This window comes from Oreochromis aureus, linkage group 9, assembly GCF_013358895.1.
Source record: "Oreochromis aureus strain Israel breed Guangdong linkage group 9, ZZ_aureus, whole genome shotgun sequence".
Classification (NCBI taxonomy): Eukaryota; Metazoa; Chordata; class Actinopteri; order Cichliformes; family Cichlidae; genus Oreochromis; species Oreochromis aureus.
This window is the reverse complement of record NC_052950.1, coordinates 6,554,637-6,580,877: the sequence shown is the minus strand read 5'-3', so window position 1 is coordinate 6,580,877 and position 26,241 is coordinate 6,554,637. Positions and strand designations below refer to the sequence as shown.

Sequence of the window (26,241 nt, the reverse complement as noted above, 5' to 3'; positions counted from 1 at the left end):
GGGCCGATTTTTTGTCCCAGTCCAGCCCTGACTGCAGGCAGTCCTACGCTATAACTTTGCTTCCATCACGTTTGACAGATAATGTGGAATATGCTTTGGATTGTGATCCATTTCTATCCTTCTCTATACTCTTCCCATTATTCTGGTACATCTTGGTCTTTTTAATGTCACAGCTGTCTGATTTTATGAGGCTATACTGGATAAAAGAGGCTGGTGGGGTGAAGAGGGTGACTGTTTTTTCAGTTTTATTTGACTTTACAACATTTACGGAGAAAAATTTTCACTAAAAATGTTATAAATGCAGCAGCATATTTAGTTTAAATTGTAATGCATAAATACTTATTCTCATTATCTTATCCTATTCCAGTGGGGTTTTTTTATTTATTTTTTTTGTAGATTTGGATTTTCCCTCCCAAATTGTGATGGTCTGGTAGTCTCCGCCGGTCGGCCTGCCTGTGTGTATGTTTTTTGGTTTGGCTCCCCTCCCAGTCCCTTGCCTCCTTCTTTATGTGTACAGAAGGAAGACAGGATAAAATACATGCTGTGGAAGAGAGATTAATAACAAGTGTGATTTAATGCAGAGAGGTCTGTTAACACATGTTGAGTGAGAAAGGTGACTGAAAAGGAAAAACTCGATGCATCATGGGAATCTCCCACAGCCTATGCCTATTGCAGCATAACTAAGAGAGGATTCAGGGTCACCTGATCCAGCCCTAGCTATATGCTTTAGCAAAAAGGAAGGTTTTAAGCCAAATCTTAAAAGTAGAGATAGTATCTGTCTCCCGAATCCAAACTGGAAGCTGGTTAATAGAAGAGGGGCCTGAAAACTGAAGGCTCTCCCTCCTATTCTACTTTTAAATAGTCTAGGAACAACAAGTAAGCCTGCAGTGTGAGAGGGAAGTGCTCTAATAGGGTGATATGGTAATATAAGGTCATTAAGATAAGATGGGGGCTGATTATTTAAGACCTTGTGTGTGAGGAGCAAGGTTTTGAATCCAATTCTGGATTTAACAAGGAGCCAGTGAAAGGAAGCCAATATAGGAGAAATATGCTCTCTCGTGCATGTACGTGTGTGTGTGTAATATATTATGTATGTATCATTATTACATACAGCCTGCATATCTGTAAAAAAAATTGCTTTGATTTTGCCACCCCATTTGATTTATATGCTACCCTTATGCCACCCTAAGAAAATTTATCTAGATATGCCCCTGCTTCTCTTCCCTCACCCCTTTACAGATTGGGGAAACCTGCAGTCAGCTGAGACTGAAGAAGTCACTTGGATGAGTAATGAAACGTTTCTCCCACTGAAAACGCTACGTCCAGATGAACAGAATCAACTTTTGGAGATTTACTTACCTGGATGATTGAGCATGCATCAAGGCTGTTATTGCATTTTATTATGGAAACGATACAGGGTTACACTAAGATTCATATTATACAATATAGTGTGAAGGTTTTGAGCAACCCTTCATTTCTTTATATTTAGCTGGGAAAATAGGAGTGAGGTAAACATACACAGTAATACAGTATAAAAGGTAAAAGTCAGTATTTGGTATGACCACCTTTATTCAACACAGCCTGAACTCTCTCGGTCTGCTTTCTTGTCATTTGTTGAAGCAGTTTCCAGGACTCGTTCTCCAGGTTTCTTAAATCACATCGGCAGCTCCAGCCGAGACCTTTTAGTGTTAAGATTTAGTTTAGCTGATCATTTTTAATACAGACAAAGTTTAAATAACACGACACACAGTTTTGCTTTGATACTTCCTTCATTTAAGACAACTGTTTTCTAATACGCGTGCATGCATTTAGTAACGAGTTACGTTTTCTGTTTAAAAAAAAAATTATATTCTAATAATAGTCAACTCCAAATAACTGGTTAGCTGGGCAAGAGGGCCTTTTATAACAAGAGAAGCAGGAAATGGAAGAATGCAATATTGGTTTAAAGCAGGAAGCGTGGTATTGGAAAACTTGTAAAAGAACCTATTTTAGAAACGTGATTATATACAAGTTTAATCTTGGTTTGCAGTTAGTATTGTTTCCTTTGAGCAAGAAGGTCTTGGGTTCAAATCCATCTGACTGAGGCCTTGGTTGTCTCTCACTCTGTTTTAGCCCTGTGACAGGGTGCTGACCCCCCCCATCCCAGATGTTTCTCTCAGGTCCTGTGTCAGGGTTTGCTCCGAGCAACACCATGTGCATCATCCACTGTAGCCAGCAGAGGTCAGCAAAGACTTTCAAAAAATGCTTAGTAACACAAGCTGGATTTATCATAATACACATTTTCTAACCTTTCTTCATATTAAATACATAAGAGTGACAAATGAAAGCAAAAACACGAACTCCTTACATGTACAGTGTGGGGATCTGCTGGCCAGCTATGCATGGGGTTAATTGCAGGTATAGTTTGAGTCTAATTGTCAGTGGAAAGGTTTTGGCAAAGTAATACAGAATTTCTGTGCTCTCTCATATGTTAAAGCCAATGAAACACGTACCTATCAGTGAAATGTTAAAGAGCAATATTGGTGCATTCCACGACTGTCACAAAAACACTAAAAAAATGGAAGAAATTGGTGCCTGCCTCCAGTAGAGTATCAGAGACTTGAAGAATCAGTGTGCTGAAGCAGTCCTGTCAGTATGCGTGGCAGTATCTGAGGAAAAATGAAATGAGAGCCATCGTGTATGCATATATTGTTTATTCCATAGAAACTGCAGCATTAGACAAGTGCTGAAGCTGTAAACCATGTTGCAAACACAAGATCACACTTTATTTTCACCACTTTCACGCATTCCCTTAGCCACACACATTCAATCAATGCCAAGCACTGGTGCAGGGAGATGAGCCAGTAAACACTGAAACAGAAGTCACACAGTCACTCAGAACAAAAAAAACTAAACAAAAAAACAACAACATTACAGCAGGGCGTTTATTTGTGACACCAACTGACCTCCTTAACGGATAGAAAATATAAATTATTCCTACAGCAAGTACATTCTCTCTAGTAAGACCCATAAATATGCGTTTGAGAGTTCAAATTACAGTATGTACAGAGGTCCATGCATCCACGATATACATACAGAACAATAAATATCAGATATAGTCACAATACAGCATCAAAATGGATATCTGTGGAGGGGGAAGCAAGCAAGACACGGCCAGAGTCAGCATTCATAAACCAGCTGTGGAAAGGCATTCACAACCTGTGAGTGAATGGAGTGGTCTTTGTGTGGCTGTGAAAACAACAAATAAGACGAGAGGGAGGTCTGCAGAAGCACCAGTGAGCTTTTCCTCCAGGCTTCAACCTGGCTCACGATAGAAAGAGGAAAGGGGGGAAAAGGGGACAAGTGAAGGGAGAGATTGATGCAAAGTAAAGCAAATCAAAAACCGTTACCTTTCTCAGCACTGGCTGGAAAAAAAGAATCTCAGAGGGAGGGGGAGACCTACAGAGGAGCAAGTGTGAAAGAACGAGATGAGGGGGGGTCAAATCCGAGACAAGACTTAGTTTTGGCAATGTGGGATCTGGCTGCGAATTAACGGTCTCCGAGTGTATGACAAGCATCTCTTTGAGGTTTTCACCTCCACCTCCTTTCTCGCTCTCTCTCCCTCTCAGCGAGTGAAGGCCTTTCCTGAGCAATGAGTCAGTGAATGCTGGCAATGCAGAGATGGAGCGGTTCATAGTCAGACTGTCAGCAAATGAGACAAAGTGCTGGAACCAGAGCACCTCTTGTTTTGTGTTTAGGTTTTCTGCAGGGTCTTTCTCAATGCACAATCGGGCCATCCTGACAGGTGGAGGAAAAATCAACAAAATTTGTCATCAGCATGAAAAGCAAAAACACTCAGTGGTTCAACTTAGAAAAAAAAAGATAAAATCAGTCAACAGATAAAATGCATGACATCCTCACACTGCTGTATTGGCTCATTCACATTCTTCATTAAATATTCAGCGCTTCAGAAGCCACATATTGCCTCGTGTGTTTCAGACTGCTGCCTACTGCCTCTCCATTCACAGATGAAAGTTGGTGGAGACGCTTTGCTAATGAGCACTAAAGTGATGTAACAACACTCATAATGGCTTCTTCTCTGATTCACTGTTTTTTCCCCTATCCAGCATCTATACTGCTGAAATGAAAAGCCCATGTTTTCGTTGTGTCCACTAACTGAGTCTCTGTGAAGGGCGATGGGTCTGTGTGGACATGAATGAAACCTGCACTCACCCCTACACAGATAAGCTTCAAACACATGAAAAGCTCAAGAAGGCCTACTTAAGTTTATGGGTCTTCTCATCGCAGAACACTAAATATAGCCGATTTATTTCTAGATGAGGCCCAGGCTGATTTAAAAGCACACTGAATCTATTTGTGCGGGGGCACTAAAACCTGCTGAAACAATGTGAACTTGTGTGAGCAGGCAATATACACTAATCAGCCACAACATTAAAACAGGTGCAGTAAAACACGATGAATCGCCTTAACACCTGTAGGAGACTTTGGCTGTAGTACCTTTGACGTCACCATCAACACTGTTACCTAGCATAGAGTATAAAAGATGGATATGGCAGATGTCATTCACTGATTTGCGACGCCTTGAGCTGAGCGTTGTCAATGTTTTTATGACACCGCAAACTTAAATATTAACGACTTGTCAATAACAAGGTAGCCCCGCCATAAAGAATACCCTGGGTTCTCGTTTTGTTTTTTAAACTCTACTAAGGATCGTAATATTTGTATTCAGTAAGACTCGACAGCTTTAAGGCACTTTCCAACTGGCTTCAAGTTTTGGACCTGGAAGCCACATCCATCCTTGCAGATCAAGCTCCCTTCCATGATTGTCCCAAAAGACATCGACTTCCTTACAACTATCACAAATCCTGCCTGGAGCGTGATCCCAAGAACTGAACCCAACCCCAAAACTGCTACCCCTAATCCATCCATCCATCAGGGCCCCACCCTGCAACCCACAGGACCCCAAAGAAGTTTAAATTTTATGGCTGATTGGAAGATACGGGGGTTTTCTGAACCTCTTGAGTTTTCTAAGTGTCACTGGAGGTGAACTTGCAACTAAGTTAGCAGTGATGATATAGAAAGAGTATTAAACAGGGTCAAGAGTTGGCCGTTCGTCTTGTAATCGGAAGGTTGCCGGTTCGAGCCCTGGCTCGGACAGTCTCAGTTGTTGTGTCCTTGGGCAAGACACTTCACCTACTGCCTACTGGTGTTGGCCAGAGGGACTGATGGCGCGATATGGCAGCCTCGCTTCTGTCAGCCTGCCCCAGGGCAGCTGTGGCTACAACTGTAGCTTGCCTCCGCTGAAATTGATCAGCACAGCCAACTGCTAACATCTACATGGTTTTGGCTTTAATCAGCCGTAGTCAGGCCCTCGTGTAGAATATGAAGGCTCATAGCTCTGCCTTTATGCAAATTCCAAATCCTATGACTTATGGTGTTGCCTCCTTTGAGATGTGTCCTCAAGAAAGTCTGAACTGATCTGAAAATTGCATTTTCTATCGGAAGAGATAAGCACATAAAGTATTTACTTGTGCAGAAACAGGGAGGATTCACAAGAGAATCGAACGGGAAATTAACCAGAAATCACACTCTCAGATCTTTGACTGCACCAAAGTGCACAGTCACGGAAGACTTTACGAGAGTGCATAAGGGCCAAACAGACCTGCAAATAAAATGCTACCAATTAAAGCAGAAATGTCAGGTTTTACTGCAATAAAAGTTAACCTAAGTCATAAGCTGCCTTTAATATGCTGTAGGTGTTATATTTAGCCTCCAACCTTTCCCTCCCTGTGTGTGTCTATCTATATTTAACCAGCAAGAAAGGCAAATCATTCACCTCCAGCTGAACTCAACAGGGACAAATAAACAACCAGTTCTACTTCAGCAGAGAGCTATAAATCAAACAGCAGTAAAATGAGTTAAAGGCCATATCAGGGGGGTCCCAAAGACCTCTCCTTTTTCCTATGAAGCGCCTATTTATCTAGTGTCTTCTTCAAAGTCAACCAGCCCTCAGGTTCATTTCCCAAAATCTGTGTTGATGGTGATAAACAATTCAACTCTGAAGAAACAAGTCCAACTTCTGTGCATGTTCTTTTTTTCTTTACATAGCTATATTTTGTGAGCTTATCTGACAAAGGGGGAAAGTCTATATGCAGATTTGATAAGGCGTTTGGTACACACGGGGCAATATTTTCCCTGGAGTACTGAGAGGCAGCTTATCAGTGTCAGACTCAGTGCTTTTCATGCAAACTATTTAGGCAAGAGTGTTTTCTGGTTCTTCAATTTTTGTTCTGTGGCATGAGGGGTTTTAAAGAGGGCCTGGCCTCAGCAAAGCACTAAACAGTAAACAATAAAAGAGCGCACACAGACACTCTATGATCTATGAGTTCATGGGCGACAGTGTAGTTGTGCTGCGTTCTGATATAGTGCATTTAAAGAGAAAACATAAAGCTTTTCACAAGAGACTCTTTTGGTCAATATCCGATAAATGGAAATAAGAAGCTGAATGCTCCGAAGGCCTCAGTCTGCTGTTAATCTCCCACAATAAGCACTGCAGGTCAGTCAGTGAAAACTTCAACATAGAATAAATACCCTGACACTCATCCAGACATGTTCCAGTTCCTTGGTTTGTACAAAAAAACAAAAACAAACAAAAACCCATACAGTACTGATTTAATTCTTTAGACAAAAGCATATTGTTGCTCCATATTATTTTTATGTACATTTTCAGTAGTCGTTACATATTTAGTATTTCAGCACAGCTTATGGATAGAGAATGCATATAAAAAAAATCAATCTTTTGGCTTGTGGGTTGGTGTTATTCCTTCACCTGCTTCGACTGATGTTAAACTTTAAGTTCAGCCATATTTGCTTTCATCACTTTCTGATGGTTTGTTTCTGCTTTCCTGGAAGCTGGACTGTGAGTCACACACCTACTTGTTCTGTTTTCTGATTGGTGGGTTAAACTGTTATGTGCATTAGTCGACAGCTGATGAAACTTACAGCATACATTTCTGCTTACATAACAAATGTAAGTCCAGAGCTGCATTTGCCTTTGTCCAGATAACAGAAAGCTGTTGGGAGGACTGGGGTTTGAATTAAGTTCCGATTAAAATATTAACCAGTGTGGGGACTTGTAGTACTTAATAATACTAATTGTTCTGAACTGCAAAAGATCAAAAATGTGCTTGCTTTTGAGCAGTTTGAAACTGCTTCACGGCCACTGCTCATCTCTTTTCCACCATTTTTGCTATTTACAAAGCAGCAAACATGGTCAGCTTTGAAAAGCAGGTGACAACGTCGCTGCAGTGTTTCCTGCCATGCTTACGGCTGTGTTAAAACTAGCTAGCGCACAGTCTGATGTGCACCTTCCCAGGAAACAACTGCGGTTGGTCTGTTTGGTGTTGATGGTCTGTGTAAGCATAGTTTACTGATTAGCTTCCTCACTATTCTAATGCAAGAGCTATTAATCTTCCAGTGTAGACGGATGGCGTTTTCTTGTTTTCATTCCTCTGACAATCCATGTATAAACTAAATAAATAAGTTAGATTCAATCTTGACGGCAGGCCACTGCAGACAGCGCTGTAACCTACTACGGCACTGGCTCTATAGGGGTTCAAAGCAGGACTTTAAAGTTAAGCTTTAATTATGTACTGTTTGGTATGGCTTTAGTGTTGTAGTCTTCTACAGTACCACAACCTTTTGCCTAAAGTTGCATATTAAAACAGTCTTTGAGTTTCCGTGTCAATGGACCAATTTCCCAAATCCTCTTTAGTCTTTAGAGCACACTGGTGACATAGATATCAGTGGAGTGAAGGAACCTTTTAGTTCCTTTAAAAAAGCATTTCTAAGAGTTAAAACTTCTATGAACTTGGGTGTAAACGCAGCGAAAATCTTTACTTTTTATGATTTGACTCTTTAGTTACATCAAGTAGCTGTGTCTTTCTGCTGTTTGGTGTGGGGCTGGCAGCTTACATTGTGTTTATCACAGCCATGCTATGCTATGTTTGCTAAAGCAAACATAGCATGGCTGCTGCTGGAAATAAGGTCAATGAGAGTGGTGAGAGCGACGCAAAACCAAAACACTGAAACATAAGCTAAAAGAAGCTAAAATGCTGGACGCATATCTGAACTGCTCTTTTTAAAAACACTTAATATAATAATTTTATGTAATAATTGAAAGCAGTAATCAGTGGGTGCGGGGCCAAGTGCCAAAGACACTGTACTGCAGTCAGGAATTATTGACAGATGGATTAATGCTACAGGGTTTGATCTTTAGGCCTATATGAAATTTTCCAACAATAAGAAAAAACAAAAAATAACACCAACCTTAACACTTTGAAAAGTTATTTAAAAAAAAAAAATTAGTCGCCCACACTTTGCTACACTATTTAATTTGCTGCAAGTTCTCAGTCTTACTTGAGGTCTGGGCACACCACACAGGCTTGCAATTAGTTTGCAGCAACCATTGCACAGCAGTGTGAGAAGGAAATCTGCACATAGCTTGCAAACTTACATGCAAGACTGTCCGCACATCAGTGTAGATACGTGTCACACGGGATTTAGTGGCTACAATGATAGCATAAAAAGAATCAGAGTACCGCTACACTGACCAACCATGCAGGTGATGCACAGCCGACTGGAACTGCATAAAGGCATACCATAGTTTACTGCTAACCCTTTATTTCAGACTCTGAGAGAAACTAGTGCCCCTTCTGCCTGTTTATATTGCATACGAAAACCAGAGTCCTCTGGGGAAAAAAAAAAAAGAAAACACCAGCCAAACGATTGATTCTTTTTTTCTCGTTTCACACACATAGGAGAAACATACGGAGCAGACAGAGCATGACTAAGAAGCACAATGACTTGTTTTTTTTAACATTCACTTGGTAAAACTAGTACTAAAAGTACTTCAGATTACAGCAACAACAGACTGGCACAATTCAAAAAAAGACTATCGTTCTTCCTTGGCAGTCCTTGTTCGGACCCACAGTGTAGGGCGTGTGTCTTTCTAGACCAGTTAAATAAAGTTCTAGACCAGAGGCGCAAATAACTGTTTGATCAAGCAGCCAGCAGGGGTGATGAAAAGCATATGAAATTGCGAGTATCTGTTGGTGAAATGGGAACATTAGAAGACGATACCCGCGAGGACGCCTCCTACTGATCGACCAACGAACCAGCAGATAGCTTCACTCCCTGATATGCCGCCACTGTAGGTCTTTCTGTTGCTTGATTTAAAAGTGCATCTCCCCGAAGGGCTTAAATCTGCTGCCAAAATGAAAAAAAAAAAGCTTCTTTATAAATAAAGTTCTGATTATTAATCACATTGCTTTTCCTACCGCTGAGGCCGGGAAACCTCAACTCCCTGCACGTCCTCGTGTAAAGCCTCTGTAACAGTGACAACACAAATTTCAACACAAAACTGGAATCCGACAGCTCTGTGAAAAAACTTCTAACAATGCCGCTGGAGCGCCACTTTGAGTTTTAAAAATGCTAACAGTAGAGGGACATCCTACTCCGCCGCATGGCCTCACTGATCAGATAAGCTGGGCTGACCTCTGGTTCTTCTGTCATCACCACAATGTTCTGCCACTCTCCGCACTGGTTGGACTTCTTAATTGTATCCACCACACACAGAGCATATAGGCAATCCTCAAAAGTGGCAGCCATTGTCAGGGGCCTCCCGTCCCACGTCCGCCGGTCGTCTTGGTCCTGGAAGGCCTGCCGCACAGCCTGGATCATGCGGATTGTCCCGGTGAGGTAAGGGGACGGAATGTCACTGAAGGCCTTCTCCGGCAGGGAGGCCTTCTCGAGAGGCGTGGTGTCTTTGAGCAGGAGCTCAGGGCCGCCACCACTTTCTCCACCGCCACTGTTCTTCTGTCCATACAAGTCTGTCCCTGTGACCGTTAGCCTCCCGTCAGTCCCTACAACTATCACCTCCTGCCTGAACTCTCCGGGGACATTGAAGTTGAGTGTGACGGTGCAGCAGGCGCCTCCTTCCAGTACCATTTGGAACGTGCAGAAGTCGTCACTGGTGATCTGACGGATGCCCCGGATGTGGTCGGTCTGTTTGACGAAAGTCTTGAGGAAGCCGTGGACTTTGGCCGCACGCTGGCCTGTCAGAAACGTAAGCAGGTCAATAATGTAGCTGCCCACCGAATGCAGGCCACCACCTCCCATCAGATCATCGCAGCTCCAGTTGTATTTTTTCCCAAGGAGGCTACCGCTGTGGACCTTTAAGACAAAGAGGACAACAGAGGAGGGAGCACAAGTCTTTTAGATTTTATTATGGCTCACTTGACTGTGATCAGGAAAAGCAAGAATGAAAAGGAGATAGCTGGGTAGTATCTGGGATCAAATCTCAAGTAAAAGCACCAGGGTACCACCATTGTCTTGTAGCAACATTGATTCTTTGCTATGTGGATGCTGCTATAACTCTATTTAATATCAAGATAAAAGCATAGGAAACAATTTGTAAAAAAGTGTCTTCACACAGCAATAAACAGAAGTAATTCTGGTCATACCTGGGCCTCACAGACCAGAAGTTCTCCGATGTAACCTTCCTCCAGCAGCTCCTTCATTCGAACAAAAGCTGGCAAGAAACGCAGAACATTTCCCATAATGCTCAGCAGCTTGGGGTAGTACTGGGCAGCTGACATCATTCTGAAGGCATCCAGAGGCGTGGCGGTCCTGTCGCAGATTACATTTTTGCCAATACCTTATAAAATAAAGGAGAGACAACTGTGAATCAGACATGCAACCTTGCAACCATTGTAGTGAAAAAGCCTGACAGCTTACTTGGAATGTTCAGATGAAGGAAGAAGGTGGAAGAAAAGAGACGGAAAGAGAGAGAGTCATAATATCCTCTTGAGCATAAAAACATCCCTTCCCCTGAAGAAACAATGCAAAGCTGCTAAATGTGGTAACTCCCACAACAACTGGCTCAAGATTTCATGAACTTTCAAGTATTTCCCATCTGGGTCGTGAGAACTGTTAGTGTAAACTGTGCACAAACGGTGAATCCATGCAAAAAAGGCAAAACATATGTTGAGTCTATAGTTTAGGCTCCACCAGCCAAACTTAATGAAGATCCTCTTCTAAAGTCACTAAAAGCCATTTAGATGGGCTGCTGGGGGATTCCAATGATGCACTGAGTGCATCACCTTTTTCACTCACTATGTGTTTATACACCTCTTTACATTTAATTATTAATCTCTAGATCTCTTCCACAGTGTGTCTTTGTCCTGTCTTTATCCACCTACCCCTAACTGGTGGCAGCAGATGGCCGCCTCTCCCTGAGCCCGGTTCTGCTGGAGGTTTCATCCTGTTAAAAAGGGAGTTTTTCCTTCCCACTGTCGCCAAAGAGCTTGCTCATAGGGGGTCATATGATTGCAATTATATTGAATTGATGTGGTCTTGCTGCTGCTTTCCCCATTTTATGACCTTGGAAGCAGAACGCAGCTGAGCCATAACCACAGACATGAATGGCTCGAGACAGAAATGTCATTGGTCCTGACTGAAATTTATTTACCACACGAACTGTAAGATGTGAAGGTTTTATTCACATCTTACAATTAGTGCAATGAAATGAAATGGCTTCTCGTTTATTGTGACTCTTTGTATTTTTTCCTGCTTTGTCTTGTCTCTATCCATTGCCCATTCAGACCTACATGGTGCCTAAAGCAGCCATCTTTGTGGCAGACAAAAAGGAGGATGAATTGGATGCCCTGCTGAACAACATGCGTGTTTATGGCACTTGTTGCCTAGCACTAATGGCAGTAGTCGTGTTTGTTGGGGTCAAATATGTCAACAAGCTGGTTTTCTCTGTATTATTGGCTTTACCTTACAATATAAAGTGCCTTGAGGCAACTGTTGTTGTGATTTGGCACTATTTAAACAAAAACTCAATTAATTTGAAAAGTTGAATTATTGTTGTCAGGCATGCATGATATTGCAGACATAACCATGGTGTACAGTAAGACCACAGAGGTTTAGACAGGGTTCACTTGTATTACTGGAGCCTTATGGAAGGCTGATAAAAGGAAGTGCAGAAGAGATGAAGAAGAGAGGAGAAAGAGCATGTATGAAACCCAATTAAAATCACTTCCAGCACAACAAAAGGCCCACTGGTGCCAGAAACATCCAAACACAACCAAGATGTGAGGCTGTATGTCCTCAAATCACCATTATAGTGATGGGAGGGTTTTTTTTTCTGTCATAGCTGTTTTTCTGTTATGGCTACATAGAGAAAAACGGGACCAGCCATATGACTGACCTGCAAAATATGCTGTTGAGGAGTAAGTTGCTTTGTATTTGTTGATTTGTTATTCAGTTTCTAGGCAGACGAAACAGAATTAGGCCAAGCACCAATTCGCTCATTTTGCCTGGAGCCAACAGTTCAAAGAAAATCAATCTGAGTGACGGAAAAGAGAAAAAAACACAAAACCCTGAGATCTGTCTGCAAATTGCAATCGATTGTCAAACTGGATCTGAATGACAAAAACATTGAAACAGCTGTGCTGTTCTTTACTACATCTTTGCAAAGAACATCAATGTTAATGAATAACACTGAGAAATTTCAATACTGTACAAAAACTAAAACTATCCATCATGAGGACGCCTTGAATGCATGAAACTAATGTAAAGCAGAAGTAAACAGTCTCTGTGGCCACAATAGTAAATGATGAAACATACTGTAGAACAAAGTCAACATAGTGACACAGTATAGTTCATAGTATAGAGAAATGTATATAAACTTCAACAGTAGCCCGTCTTTGTTTGCTAGGTGTGGCCAGTGCCATAAGGTTCCTGTCAAAAAAGGCTCAGTGAAGTGGGGATGTCCTGCGGTTTGGTTTACTTCCTCACCTTCAACAAAGCATTTTTCATGCTTTCCACTAAATATGGCACACACTTAATGTAGCACTAGCCACCAGTTAGCTTATATGTACTGAAGAGTTTATTTTTTGTCAATGTCTAATATGAAGATAATGTGTTACATTCAATTTCAATTTTTTTTATTACATGTGTAAAGACAGATAATGTGAATAGTAATCTACATTAACTATCTTAAATATTCTAGCTTTTCACAACAGATACATACAACCCCTGGCATGCACACGAACAGAAACCCTGCTTTCTTTAAACCGCGCAGTTCAACCTTTTCTCTTGTAAGACCGGTAAATACAAAACAACGGCTGGCCTGTTCCATATTAGAAAACTCTGACTGACCACACGTGGTATCTGTTGTACTGTTTTAGTTTGATAAGAATAAAGAACTCAAAGAGGATAACTACCGACCATTGTACTGAATAAAGGTGCAGTAAAAGAATGTGGTATTTTCTCTGCATAATCATGCTTTAGGTCTTAAAACCTTGACTGACTGACTGGGGTGGGGGGGCTGGGGGGTTGGCTAAGCCTCCCACTAGTGTTGGGCCGTTACTAAGGATTTATTTTGACTGATACGCTGACACTGAGCGGTTCTTGTGGCCACTTCTGCCACTGTTAGCTTAATGCACTGTAAATGCTCTAGATTCACACTGTCAACAGGGAGTCAAATAATAAAGGATATGTACACACAATCTAAAAGCATTGCTTCACATACTGTACACATTCCTTGGGCCCTCAGAGTGTGAAAAGCTTCATAGTGGAGTCCTGGCTGAGGCTTCCTGTGGATGAACTAGCAGTTTTGGAAGTGAACTTCAGCTCCAATTAGCCAGGTCAGGATATTAATCCCTCTGACCTAGTTTTGAGGATCGCTAAGGGAGCCCCCCCCCACATTACCCAGCCACTGTGCACACACACAAAGTCAAGCAAAAAATATTTACCCACGTCCCCTTCGTCTTGGCAGCAACACACAGAAACAGATACAGGAAAAGACACACTGCCTCGGGTGAGACTCTTCAGGCTAAATGCTAAATGTTCTTGACAGGGGTTTTTGGCTTTCATATGAACCACTAGCTTGTTACAACACAATACAGAACAATAGAATACAAACAATAGAAAAAGGACAAAGAATACTGGAAGTTTTTATACTGTGTCATTCTCATGGTTGTGCTGTCGTGCCAGACTAAAGTGTGACCTTTATGGAGATGAAAAGCAGCTTCTCTTCAGATCAGCAACGACCTTTCTCTCCTTGTCTACAAAGCTCTGAAAGGTTGAGTCTGGCTTAGGCAGGTCAGACTGATGAGTCAGGGGAGCTACTCTGCTGAAGTGTGACTCAGACAGTGAGAGGACAGATCGTGTGTTTGCGCAACAGATTATGGATGCACCTGAGCACAAGGTACAAGCAACCACTGCAGTAAACCAACAGCTGGGAGGTGAAATGATACAGCGCTAATGCTGTGTTTGGCAGACCAGAATTAAAAGGGAATAGAGGAGCGTGAGAAGAAATACGAGTGCAGAGCACAGAGCAAAGAGTAAAAAAGAAGAGGAGGATGGGAAATGGAGCGAAAGCAGCTGTAAATTTAAGAAATCAAATGGGAATCCCTTGAAAGATGGGATGCCAAAGAAAGATACAGTATCATCAGTACAACTAGGATTATAGGCAGAACTTCCAAGAGTAAACAAATGGCACTTGAATGGATAAGGACTGAGGGTAAAATGCAATACTGCATTTATGTACCTACAGTTGTATTGTGGGACATATACAGCTCCCCTGTAAGGTACCTGAAGAGCTCAATTTAGTGGGCGACCTATGCCCCAACATGAACATTGGGAAGTGAGAAAGGTTGAGTGACTGTGTTAATCTCTAGACATATCAGTGTATTTTAATAGATGTGCTAGCAAAATTGTTGAATAAGCGTCTGAACACCTCTCTTCCTTTCTGCATCTGACATTTTTGTTAGTTACAGAAAGAACAGCACCAAGTAATAACCAGTCTCAGGGGAAACCCTGAGATCAGGTGTACTGGTGCAATTAATTCCTAATAAGGAATTAATTAGAAACAAGACACATAATAACTTTTTTGGCACACAGATTTAAGGTTCCAACTGAATTTATCAAGACAGTTTTGTCATACGCTTGATGTAACCTAACATTGACCGTAAACAGCCTGCTTTCCTCTCAATTTGTTTAGCAAACACCTCATATAAATCCAGTATCTGATTTTAAATTGCTAAGTTGATTGAGGACATTACATGTAAGCTTTTATTTCCAGTATATGTATTAGTACATACCAAGTAGTCCTGATCGGCCGGCATCTGCACCTTACAGCTAGCAGACACAAGCATTGGAAAAAATTTCATTTGAAATAAACTGGCACTTAAAAAACCCTTACTCTGTTTATGCTCGCTCCTCTTATGTGCTACTAATTAGATGTTCAAGCACTGCAACCAACTTTACATCTGCACCATGAACACATCACAGAAGTACCTTCAATGGAAGCGAGACCAGGCTGCCAGACATGAAAAATGAACTCATTTGACAGTAATACACACTGACCTGCCTATCAGATTTAAGTGGTCATTAAATTAAGGTGCAGAAACGCTGTTCTGGATTATTGGAGTCCAACCTAGTATCTAACAACTGGGATAAGGGCAAATTCTGACTTGCTTGGTCGTCATGAGGATGATAGGAACCAGCCTATAACCTGCCTCTGTTCCTGATGCCATTCTGTTAAGGCTGCTTCTCTCCTGGCCAACCTCGCTTTATTGAAATACTGTATATTGCAATTGACCTGGTCTTTGAGCCTTCAGTGTGTTAATAGTGGTGGTTGATAATCTGGTGGATTTACAGCTAGCAAGCTTCTTCTTTTTCTTATTGTGTGCCACATGTGAGAACAACAGTGGAAAATATCCTTAGATATATGGTAGGTTTAGTGTAAAGGCCTGGCGCTGGGGGTTAGGGTTGGTTGAATAGCTACACTTCCTCAGGATTGGTAGGGTAAATTGAAGCTCAAATCGCAGGTAAAGTTCCTGGCCCAGTGGGAGAGCAGTAATGGAGCAGAAAAAACCCTTGAGCACAGTGGCTCAGTGCCTTAGCATCAATAATTCACATACAGGACTTATCTAACCAATAGACTTTAAAGGCAAAGAGAGAGAGGCCCTGCATTAGACGGATAAAGGACAATCACACTCCTATAGATATGACAAGAGTATTAATAGATTATAAAGGGGCCAGTAATGGAGATGCATCATTCTTTACTGTGTAAATCCAGACAAAGTACCAAGGAAGCAGGTATGCAGCAGGAGCAGCAGCACTGCATAAGAGTCATTGACATTTTGCAGAGCAGGTTGTAACAGACTGCCATTTTTTAGCTTTCTAGGATTAGAAGCTTCCCTCAGTGAACAGTGGTAGCACGCGTCCCTCCAGGTGCCTTTAGGTGCCTTTGATGTGCACGCTCCTGACAACTTGCCTAATGAATCAGCCGACCTCACAGACTGAAATCACACCCCATCGCCTCACAGACCTGACGTCCAAAAAAGAAGTGAATTGCAGAAACGTGTTCCTGCTACGAGCTGGAATGGCAGAAACACCACCCAGCAGGTGACTAGTTTTAATTTATTTGCTCGCGCATATTCTGATCATGACCCTCTAGTGAAAAACAAAAGTTAATTCCTTAATCTCATTGCAGGGAGAGGAGAATGAGGCAGACAGGGGCTTTATAATTAATTGGATGGAACAGATGAGTCACTGAATCTTGAATGGATGAGCCATGTGCAGCATGTTAACATCGTTACAGCAATAAGTATGAGATCGTGAGCAATCAATTTTAACAGTTCAACCACGGCAGCAGTTAGCAGCAATTTCTACTAAGTTAACATTTGCAGAGAAAAAGAAAAAGCGTTCAAAACATGCATTTCTTATCAGTCATACACATAAAAATTGCTGAATTTTAAACCCACTGTCCTCTGCATACACACAAAGCATGCATCACTTCCTGCAAGTTCTGTTTATAAAAAACAGGATGTACAATGAAGATGGTGACATGACAATTTTACAAACTCCTGTAAAAATTCTTATACCTGCATTTGCACTCTTTACTGTCCACGCAGTATTGATCAAGTGCCAGCTGTTGTTAGAAAACTTTACTGATGCCAAAACAAACAAAGTGCATTAGGTGGAGATCCAATTAACTGTTTATTTATTCAAATTAGGTCACGTTTATCAGTGTTGGCTTCATTTTTCAGCCCAAAGAGGGTCCCACTTGATCTGGCCCCTGAGTTCATATATGGCTGATATAGAAACTGTTCACTGCTAACTGTTCATCTTACTTGTTCTATGATATTTACACATCAAAATATCAAAAATTACAGTGAGTCTTTAATTCAGCCAAATTACCACAATGAACAATTGAAATTCTTGAAGGTTGGGGATTGCTTCAGGTCCCCTAAATATTATTATTTTTGATATTCTGCCATTTTGCTAAGTCAACACTGGCTGGACAGAGACACTGACAGAGGAAGGCCAGGATAGAGAAAGAGAGAGCAGCTGCATCATTACAAGTGAAGGCCAACTCTCTCCAGTCCAGTGCTCCTCTCGGCTCGCTGCCACACACATCATCTGGGCCTCTGTGCACGACTCGTGGCGTATCCTACCGAGCACCAAATATTCACTTCAACAGACACAAACACAGGGCACGGCCTTGAAACACAAGAGGGAGGGTATGAGGCTGTGTGTGGCAGAGGGAATGCTTTCATTGCATGAGATCTCACACCTCCACTGTACAGGAGTAGCACTGCTGAGGAAGGAAAGGCTGGAAGTGTTGGCTGTGCAGGAAGGTCGGGCTGGGTTTAAGTGAGGGCGAGGCTCACTGAATTGTTTTTGATGGCAGAGCAAATACTGATCAGCAACACTGATACAATAAACTTGACTCACTAGCTGAAGAAACAGGGACAAAACCAGACCACAAGACCAGAGTTAATATTTTAATCCACCTCTAATGTGGCCCTGTGGAAACAGCTGGAAAGGAAAACCAGGTGGCTCGAAAAGGATGCTGAAGGCATCATTGCAACAGCCAGCACAATAGGCCCTCCACCCGAGGAAGCGAGAAATAGGAAATCTAGGGGAACTGGTCAGGAGAAATAGCCATCTGCCACGCTGGGGCACGCACGTGCTCCTGCAGGGCGAGGGTCAGAATGAGACGTGTTAGGGAGGAGCTTTGTACATTCCTATCCACTGATGAAATCGATATGTAGTAAAGCAGAGTTCACATGCAGGATTAACTGGTATCATGATGTGTTTGAGTAAACAACACAACACAGATTCTCTAAAGCCAGTATTACTATTCTCAGCATCTTTGAAGCAGTTTGTGCCTCAGTGAATGGCTCTTCAGCACCAAATAGGAGCAGACATTAAGCAAGGCAGGCCAGGCTCATCTTTCTGCTGATTATTCCAAATTAAATTTAAGTTAAAGCAATTACACAGCAGAGAGGGGGTGGCAACAGAGCCCAGACAAACATGGAGAAATAGACATTCTTATCAGTGTACACTGTATGTTTCTGGCTGGACATAAAGCAAACAAAAGCCAGCTGTCTGCTCACTAATTTGCTGTTTTTTGTGTATTCACACTGTGAAATTAGCATGTCAATAGTGACCTTGATAGCAGTGATGGATGAATGCAGCAATGTTTGCTCTACTAAGGCAGAAGGGAACCCAGTCCTGCAATGAGTAGTGTCATCTACCTTCAGGTAGCAATTTGAAATTAGTTTTCAAATCAATCTGCTTCGAGTCTGGAGGAGCGCAGTCACTGTTTAATGGAAAGAAAATTTAGTAATATTTGGTGTCTGTTTCAAAAATGTTTAAAAGATAAATTTTTTTTTCCTAACTGATTAAGAGATGTACACATGTTTGATTTAGCATATTTTTACACTAGTTACAAACCCCAGAGTATGTGTGTTCCCTCCCGGGATTGATTCAGAGATCTTCTCATTGTTAGGAGAATGCGTACACCACTACATCATAGAACCATTATCTGTCTACTAACCAGCGTTATCCCTTTCCTCCTCAAACACCTAGTGGATAATCTGAATGACATTTCAGTAGGAAAACTTCCTTAAAAGGGGGTGTGCAAACAACATCAACTGTTATACAAGTTAAAGAAGCATTAATGAGTTGATGTTTGGTGCAGTTTTTTGTTAACATGTGTACACAAGCTGCTATTTATTGAGAGGTTAGTATTCTCCAAGTGGAATTTTATTGCTACATATTATCGGTTATGGTTTTTAAATCTATTTTCTGTATGCCAAAGATGTCAAGTGCCATTCATGCATTTTACAGCTGATGTCAACTGATGACAAAATGTTCATTTCCTGTGTGTTTTAAAGTGTATAATGTTATTTAATGCGTTTTTTTACAGTAATAGGCAATAAGTTTGGTGTCACCTTCTTGTCAACTGTGCTTTTGCTTGGAACCTTCCAGCTAATGCAAAGGCAGGGCGCAGGTGTGGATGCCATATAACCTCTTTAACAAATCCTGGAGAAGCCCCAAACACTAATCTGCCTTATTTAAGATAATATTTACGCCAAACAGGAGTAAGAATTTGGTGGTGTTCATAGTGTTACGAGTCATGGAAAAAAGCACAGCCAGCAGGAGTACATCCAGCAGATGGACAAGAATGATAAAACAGCAGGTATTCCAACTATAAGTCCATTAGGACACAGTACAACTATGAATGATAGGAAGCATTAGCCTCATTCAACCAACTTTGGCCTCAGCTAAAGCCCTTCACAAGGAGTTTAGCATCCCTAAATGTGCTTAAGTGCAGCTATTAACCCCAGCACCAGCGTGGCCCTCTGGCAACTGCCACTCCTTTGACTGGTAATCAAAGGAGTGGCTTCCAATAAAAGCACAAGCACTATGGGCATGCATTAAGGTCGCTACTGCCCATTGATGCTGCAGGTATATGCTAACAGAAATGGCCATCCATACAATATGTCACACTCAGCTAAATATTCCTACTGTGCAATGATAAAAATTATGTTAGCACGAACAAAAAAATGGCAAAATTAGTCACAGGCTGGATGTTTATGTTTACCTTGGATCACAAAGACTTTGCACCTGTCTGTAAGCCTTCACCCCCCACCCCCCCACCCCCATGTTCCTCCAGAGTCTAATTAACTGCTGAGCTACTATGTCTACTTTTCCTCTCTCACCACTGACACACAAACGAAGCATCCTAATCAGCACACTTCCCATCATGGCTCACAGTAACACACACAGCTGAGACAGATAGAACAAGCCTGGCAGTGTCAGAGTTGCCTCACAAAGAAGCAACTCTGTGCCATTTACATTTTACTGTCAGAGCTGCCTTTAATTACTATGCGGATCAGGCAGAAGACTACCCAGACGCACATGTTTTTCCTCATGTAATTGACACTTTAATCTGGTTGGGCTCATTTACATATAAACGATTGCTTGCGGTCAGGCAAATATCACTTTAGATGCTTAGTCATGCGCACGTGTCAGCTCATTAGGTACAGAAAGAATAAAAAGTCAGACGAGCTGGTTTGGTTAGAAAAAACGAGGACCGCAGTGAGCAAACCTGCTGTCATCAATAATAAATATGTAACTGACTCTTTGTCCCAGAGAAGCTGCTCTTAGGTTGCCAAAGTAACTGGCATTTAAAAGCAGCCTGGGACAATGTGACAGAAAATGTATACGTGGTATATGTTAGGGTAAAGGACAGATGCCACACATGAGGTAAAAGACACACATGCAACTCTCCTGTAGAGTTGCTGTGTACAGTGTGTGAGAAAATATTGCCAAGTTTGAGCTTTTAAATAAAAAACAAATTGCATCTTCCAAAGGGATTGCACTAACAGGTGAGCATGCTAGAGTGGCCGTGTGGAAGAAGTCAGGCTTTGTCAAAACAAGAGGTGAGCTCCAGCCCTCCTTTCACTTGGCTTCTTTCAGAGCCATGAAGGGCGTCTTTGTGCCAGACGGAGCTGCTGTGAAGTGAAAGAAGGAAGCGACGGGAGGAAGGTCAGAATTGTAATGAGCAGCAGTGAGCAAACAGTTATCGTAATGGACCCTGTATGGAGCACATGACAGCACGTGATTGTTAACGAGATGACTTGTAAGCTTATTATTTCTATACTGTGGCCTGGCAGAGAGGGTAAAAAAGGGAGCGGGGAAGGATAAAGTCATTCCATACTGAACTTACACATCGCTGAAGACCCACAGCTAACGCTACACAAGGAAGCAGACAGCTGTACCATAAACTGACACGTGAGTAAAGGGCAGTGAGCAATCATTAATAATCATTAATGTCCTGATATGCATGGGCGGCCAAGTGACTTAAGGCGCACGCTAATTAATTGGCACGTTTTGATGCAATTGTGTTCACAACAAAGACGTTCCATTATTACCATTTATTACTGGACAGGGGTGGAGACACGTGGAGAGGAGGGAAAACACTTACGCTTGGGCCAATCAGGACTGTCATCATGGTGATAACGGACCCCAACAACCCTCGTGATCTGCCTGTCATCTGTAAAAATAAGGCTCTATTAGTTCCTGTCTCTTTCAGGTACCCGTCTCCAAAAGGGCACTTTCTTCTGATTGGCTGATTTGTGGAAGCCTGCCAAGGAGCAGGTGCTGCCTCGTTCTTTTGCCAAAGTGTTGGCACAGTGTTGTAAAACTACTAAAAAACTGTGACTGTGGCAATCTCTCAAATCCAGCCAAGCGTGCTGGAGACTGAATCCAAACCAGAATTAGAAAACACAGCACAAACATGACAACGATTACTGTGGAACTTTGTTACACACATCAAATTACTGCACAGGTAACATTGTATCGAAAGCTGTATAGAGTAGTAGCTACATATGACCCCGTTAAAAGGAGTAATTAAAAATATGTTACATTTCCTTACTAAAGTAACAGAGCTAGTTATTTTTTTTCCTATTGGCAAACAACTCTTTATTATCTCACTTCATTCTTGATTAATTGCATGCTGGAATACTTAAAATACTACTTAAGTAGTCTATCGTCTTGCAGTGATAACAGTGCTTGTGATGTAGCCTGTGTTAATTTCTACTCAGTAAGGGCTCAATTTAACTAGTTACATATGAACATGTGAACAAAGTGCTGTCTGAAGAGGCCCCTGATCAATGTGACAACTTCCCCACACATAATTCTGCCAAACATATCACTTTAAGTGTCAAACGTATTATTCGGGGGGTCACTAACATCAGGGGGAAGTCGTGTTTCCCATCTCCATAAACAACATTTGCTTGAAACATGGCCCAGTTACAGAGTAACTGCTAAGACGTGACAAATAACGGTCTTAGGACCTGCAGTCAGAGACTCTAAATCGACAATGACGTTACATAAATCAACAGAGATGACCTCCATCAGCTGAGACAGACACACTGCCTTTTGAAACTTCTCTTTTTTTTTGACCCAGTTGAATTTGGCTGGCAGTCTCTTGGCTGCTTTGGAGGACATAACTCACTATGGCTGGGTTAACAGCAGACAGGGCACTGACACAATGCCTCATTCATGTGCCGCTCTTCTGGAGTCGTGAGATAAACAAGGTCGAAAAATGCAAAGTGCTTCTACGATGACTGTGCAGAGAACAGACATCACAATGCGCCGCAGAAGAACATCGACGGCAGGTCTGCGGGACTGGCTGAAAGAATGCTTGAGCAAGATTGTGAAATATTGTGAACTCATCAAATTCTCCCCGAAGAACCAGATGTGCAGTGGTATGCAACTACACAATGACACATCTGTGATTCTAAGAAATCCACAAGGGTTGTAGTGGCCTGTGCAATTTGAATAACAGTGCTCTACTGTATGCAAAATCACCTACAGTATTTGCATCTTTCAGTCTGATTACATGATTCATTTGCATATTGTGACAGAGAACAGTGGTTCTCAGCTCCCTGCTTGATTTCTAGGCTTCTCATGGGGTAATGTGTGAGCAGTCGTTTCACATTGTCACTGCATTGTGGCATATCATTGAAGCACCTTCAAGCCCACCTTCAGCCTTTCTCCTGCAGACCTGAAGGCACCCCTCTGTTTGAGGTGCCTTCCACCATATCCAAATGAATACATACATTATCAAAATGCCATGGACTGTATAAAAAAGATGCATTTAGCTCATCCATTTTGATCTTGAGATTTTTAGTCATGTACATAATGAGTTTTGATGAAAGGGATGGATCTGATTATGCAACACTGTAACACTGCATGCCCATACAGTACTGACTTGGCATTTATTTTCCAACAAATGATCCAAACAGTAAGTAAATAACACGTTGTATTGAATATGATTTAGTAACTGGGTCCATATACACATCAGAGAAGTATTTACTGAGGTCAAAAATTAAGTAAGGCTCAGGATAAATTCTAATAGACTTCTATGCAATCCGACTTCTTTTTGCAACCGAGTAGTTGCCCCCTGCTGGGAAAATGCAGGTTTAAGGAACTTTCATGTTGGCTTCACATTCAGACCCAGGGACAGTTTTTATTTTCACTGCAGCCTACAATCAACACTCGTTTCTGGCATAATACCGGACTTAAACCCAGCTCTTCCAGGAGAAAGGCCTCCGCTTAACACATGACACCACTTCTTAATTTCCAAGCGGGCTTTTTCTAGTCTTGATACTACCGACCTGATTTGGTTTGAAAAGATGTGTGACAGGCCAAGATCTTCCATCAGAGGCTAGAATTTCTAAAGTCAAGGCCCAGAGGAGGTGCAGCAATTTGGCTCCTTCTCAGACAACTTAAATTACAATATACTAAACAGTTTCCATGAATTTCCTTTATTCAGTGACGTCAAACAGACCACCTAATCTTATAAACCGAATGCGACATACCTGGGGAGCACTAAAAATCAGAGAGCCAAAGTTAGCAATTATCTGGACTGCACAAGCAGAGCTGTTAGGGGCTTAAAAATCAGATATTTCCCTCAGTGAGGAGGCTGAATATATAACGTATGGCTAGAATCATGACTTCAAACAATGCTGACAATACTCAACTACTTCTGCTATAACAGTAAAAAAGAAATTGGGACACTGATAACATGGGACCCATAGCACCTTTAAAAACTGATGATTTTAGACAATTCCTTTAAATAATGGAGATTTAAATGAAGCTGGTTGCACGAAATCGCTCCTTAATGGTATCTGACTTCCTTTCATGCACCTGGCTGACTGGGATTGTGACTGTGATAATAGAAAGTCAGGGGGAGACTGCAGGGACACAGTTACACCTGTGGTATGAGTGAGTCATGCATGAGGGCAAGCTGAAAAGAATTTGTGTGAAAAATAAGAAGGATGGAAAGAGACATGAGTCAGAGAGATATATGACCAACAAAGACATTTTTGATATGGAAAGAAGAAGAGAAAAACCTGATCTGTTTTCTATTTTTATGAATCGTTCCATCTCTCCGTTTCTTTATTGGGCAGCTGGATATATTTCATGTGTTACACACAAGCACAGAGAAAGAGAAGAATGCAAAGGGTCACCTGTCATTAGCAGGAAGACGCTGAAAGAAATCCTCAATGTCACCCAAGCGCACACTTCCCACACACAACAGGAAGTGAGACACACTTTGCTACAGAGTACTCAAGTATCACTTCCTGTTGACCGCGTTGCTGCGTCGCGCGTTACTCCGCAGTGTCAGTTTGTCAGTTTATGCTTTTTTTTGTTCAAGCGTGATCTAAAAAAAGGCCCACCAAGGTTAAAAAGAAAAAAGTGCAGGGCATGCCGTGGTTACAATAATAGTCTTAGAGGAAAAACCTGACCCAAAACTTGGGGGCTTTAACTCGTATCCGCACATGCCTCTTGTCCCTGGTCCCTGACGGCCAATTAAGACACACAGACGGACCTATTCCTGAACACAGCACATAAAAGGACATCTGAGCAGATGTGTAAAAGAACAGCATTACCTTGGGAATACAGAGGACAAGGCAGGGAATAAAGAGCCACATAAAGCTAATGACACAGTGCATCAGCCGGCAGCATGCTAGAGAAGATGATGAGAGATGTAGGAGGGGATGACGGGGCCACTGGTTAAGTTTGTGCAAGTTGAAAATATTACTCAAGTGGTTTCCCAACACCGCAGCTGATTGCACAGGTATCTTTGTTTTGGCATGCCACAGTTAGCTACATACAGACACTCAGTAAGTGGGAGTGTTTTAACAGGTTGATCAGCGAGGTGTTTTCAGGCCGGGAAGGAATTAAGTAGCGACAGGTCATAACAGGATAAGATATGAGTTAGTGTTTAGCCACATCGCCTGGCTCTTGTTTTTCACTGAATCATGTCACGTACATGTGGGAAACGTTATAGCTTTATTTATTTTTATTTTTTGAAAATGGTACAACTCCCATGCTCCTCTAAATATGTCTAATTTAGTCTTTCGACTAAAAAACTATGACGAGTGTTACGTATTCCTACGGCTGTGACCATGTGTTATTCTCACATTGCTCAGTCAGGCAACATGTAAATGTTCAGGGCATCAGTGTATGTGTGAAGATGGCTTGAGTGTCACCAACAACTTATTCATTTCACATGTCACCCATGTGAACTGGTGATACAGCTATAATGATTTCAACCATTATTTACCAGTAATAACTGTTACTGGTAACTTATATAATTCAGAAGCTATAGATGGATGGATGGAATGAGAGCCCTTCCACACACTGCAGATATACTGACTGACACTAAACGAGAAATCTCTGAAAGCTTCTCTTCATTCCTCTGTTCAAATTTAATAATAGAGGAAAATATCCTCATTAAGACTTTAGTCTAATAATGCAGAATTATTCAACGCTGAAAGCCTGCCTCAAATCCCATCCTATACAAAAATCTTGCCTCTCTAATGCCCTTGGATTTAAAAAAACAACAACAACAAAAAAAACCCACACAATGTGATTCCTGTTCCAAAGCCTGCACCCCAAGTTCAGTGCCACACAACAGTTTCTAATGGGTCCACGCAGAAGAAAGCGGGCATGTCGAAGGGGCAGGGACGGGGAGGTTTCTACTTTCCTTTTCTCCAGGAATGCTCACTTGTCAGCACAGCGTGGCGGTGAGCTGAAAGAGCTTTCCCCGTCCGGCCATTCATCCAACACACAAAAGCAATTTAACAGGATGACAAGCTTTCTCTCTGCTATTCTTCCTCACTGCTCCTCATCGTCTCTCGGTTCATTCCTCTGTCTCTAAAACACACTTTTTCACACTTGTGCTCCCAGGCTGTCATTAGCATGTTAATGGACATCCAGTAGAACATGAACGCAAACCAGTGGGAAACTTGTGGTGAAAAACACAAGTGCAGAAAGCAAAAAAAGAAGGCCTGG

The 26,241-nt window shown here is 41.9% G+C and overlaps 1 protein-coding gene across 2 annotated transcripts in view; it reads right to left on the bottom strand.

Annotated features, from left to right (window-relative positions):
* Nucleotides 1–2,676: 2,676 nt before the first annotated feature.
* gfod1 (glucose-fructose oxidoreductase domain containing 1) overlaps nucleotides 2,677–26,241 on the bottom strand; it is a 37,601-nt gene continuing 14,036 nt past the window's right edge. The window contains exons 1-3 of one of the 2 annotated variants that reach the window (XM_039617584.1): nucleotides 21,359–21,416; nucleotides 10,524–10,717; nucleotides 2,677–10,233 (exon numbers count right to left, since the gene is read on the bottom strand). In XM_039617584.1, coding sequence (XP_039473518.1) covers nucleotides 9,493–10,233; nucleotides 10,524–10,661 — 879 coding nt within the window. In that variant the 5' untranslated portion in view covers nucleotides 10,662–10,717; nucleotides 21,359–21,416 and the 3' untranslated portion in view covers nucleotides 2,677–9,492. Of the gene's footprint in view, nucleotides 10,234–10,523; nucleotides 10,718–21,358; nucleotides 21,417–26,241 lie in introns of those variants that run through there. The other variant, XM_031754781.2, reaches the window with a different exon arrangement.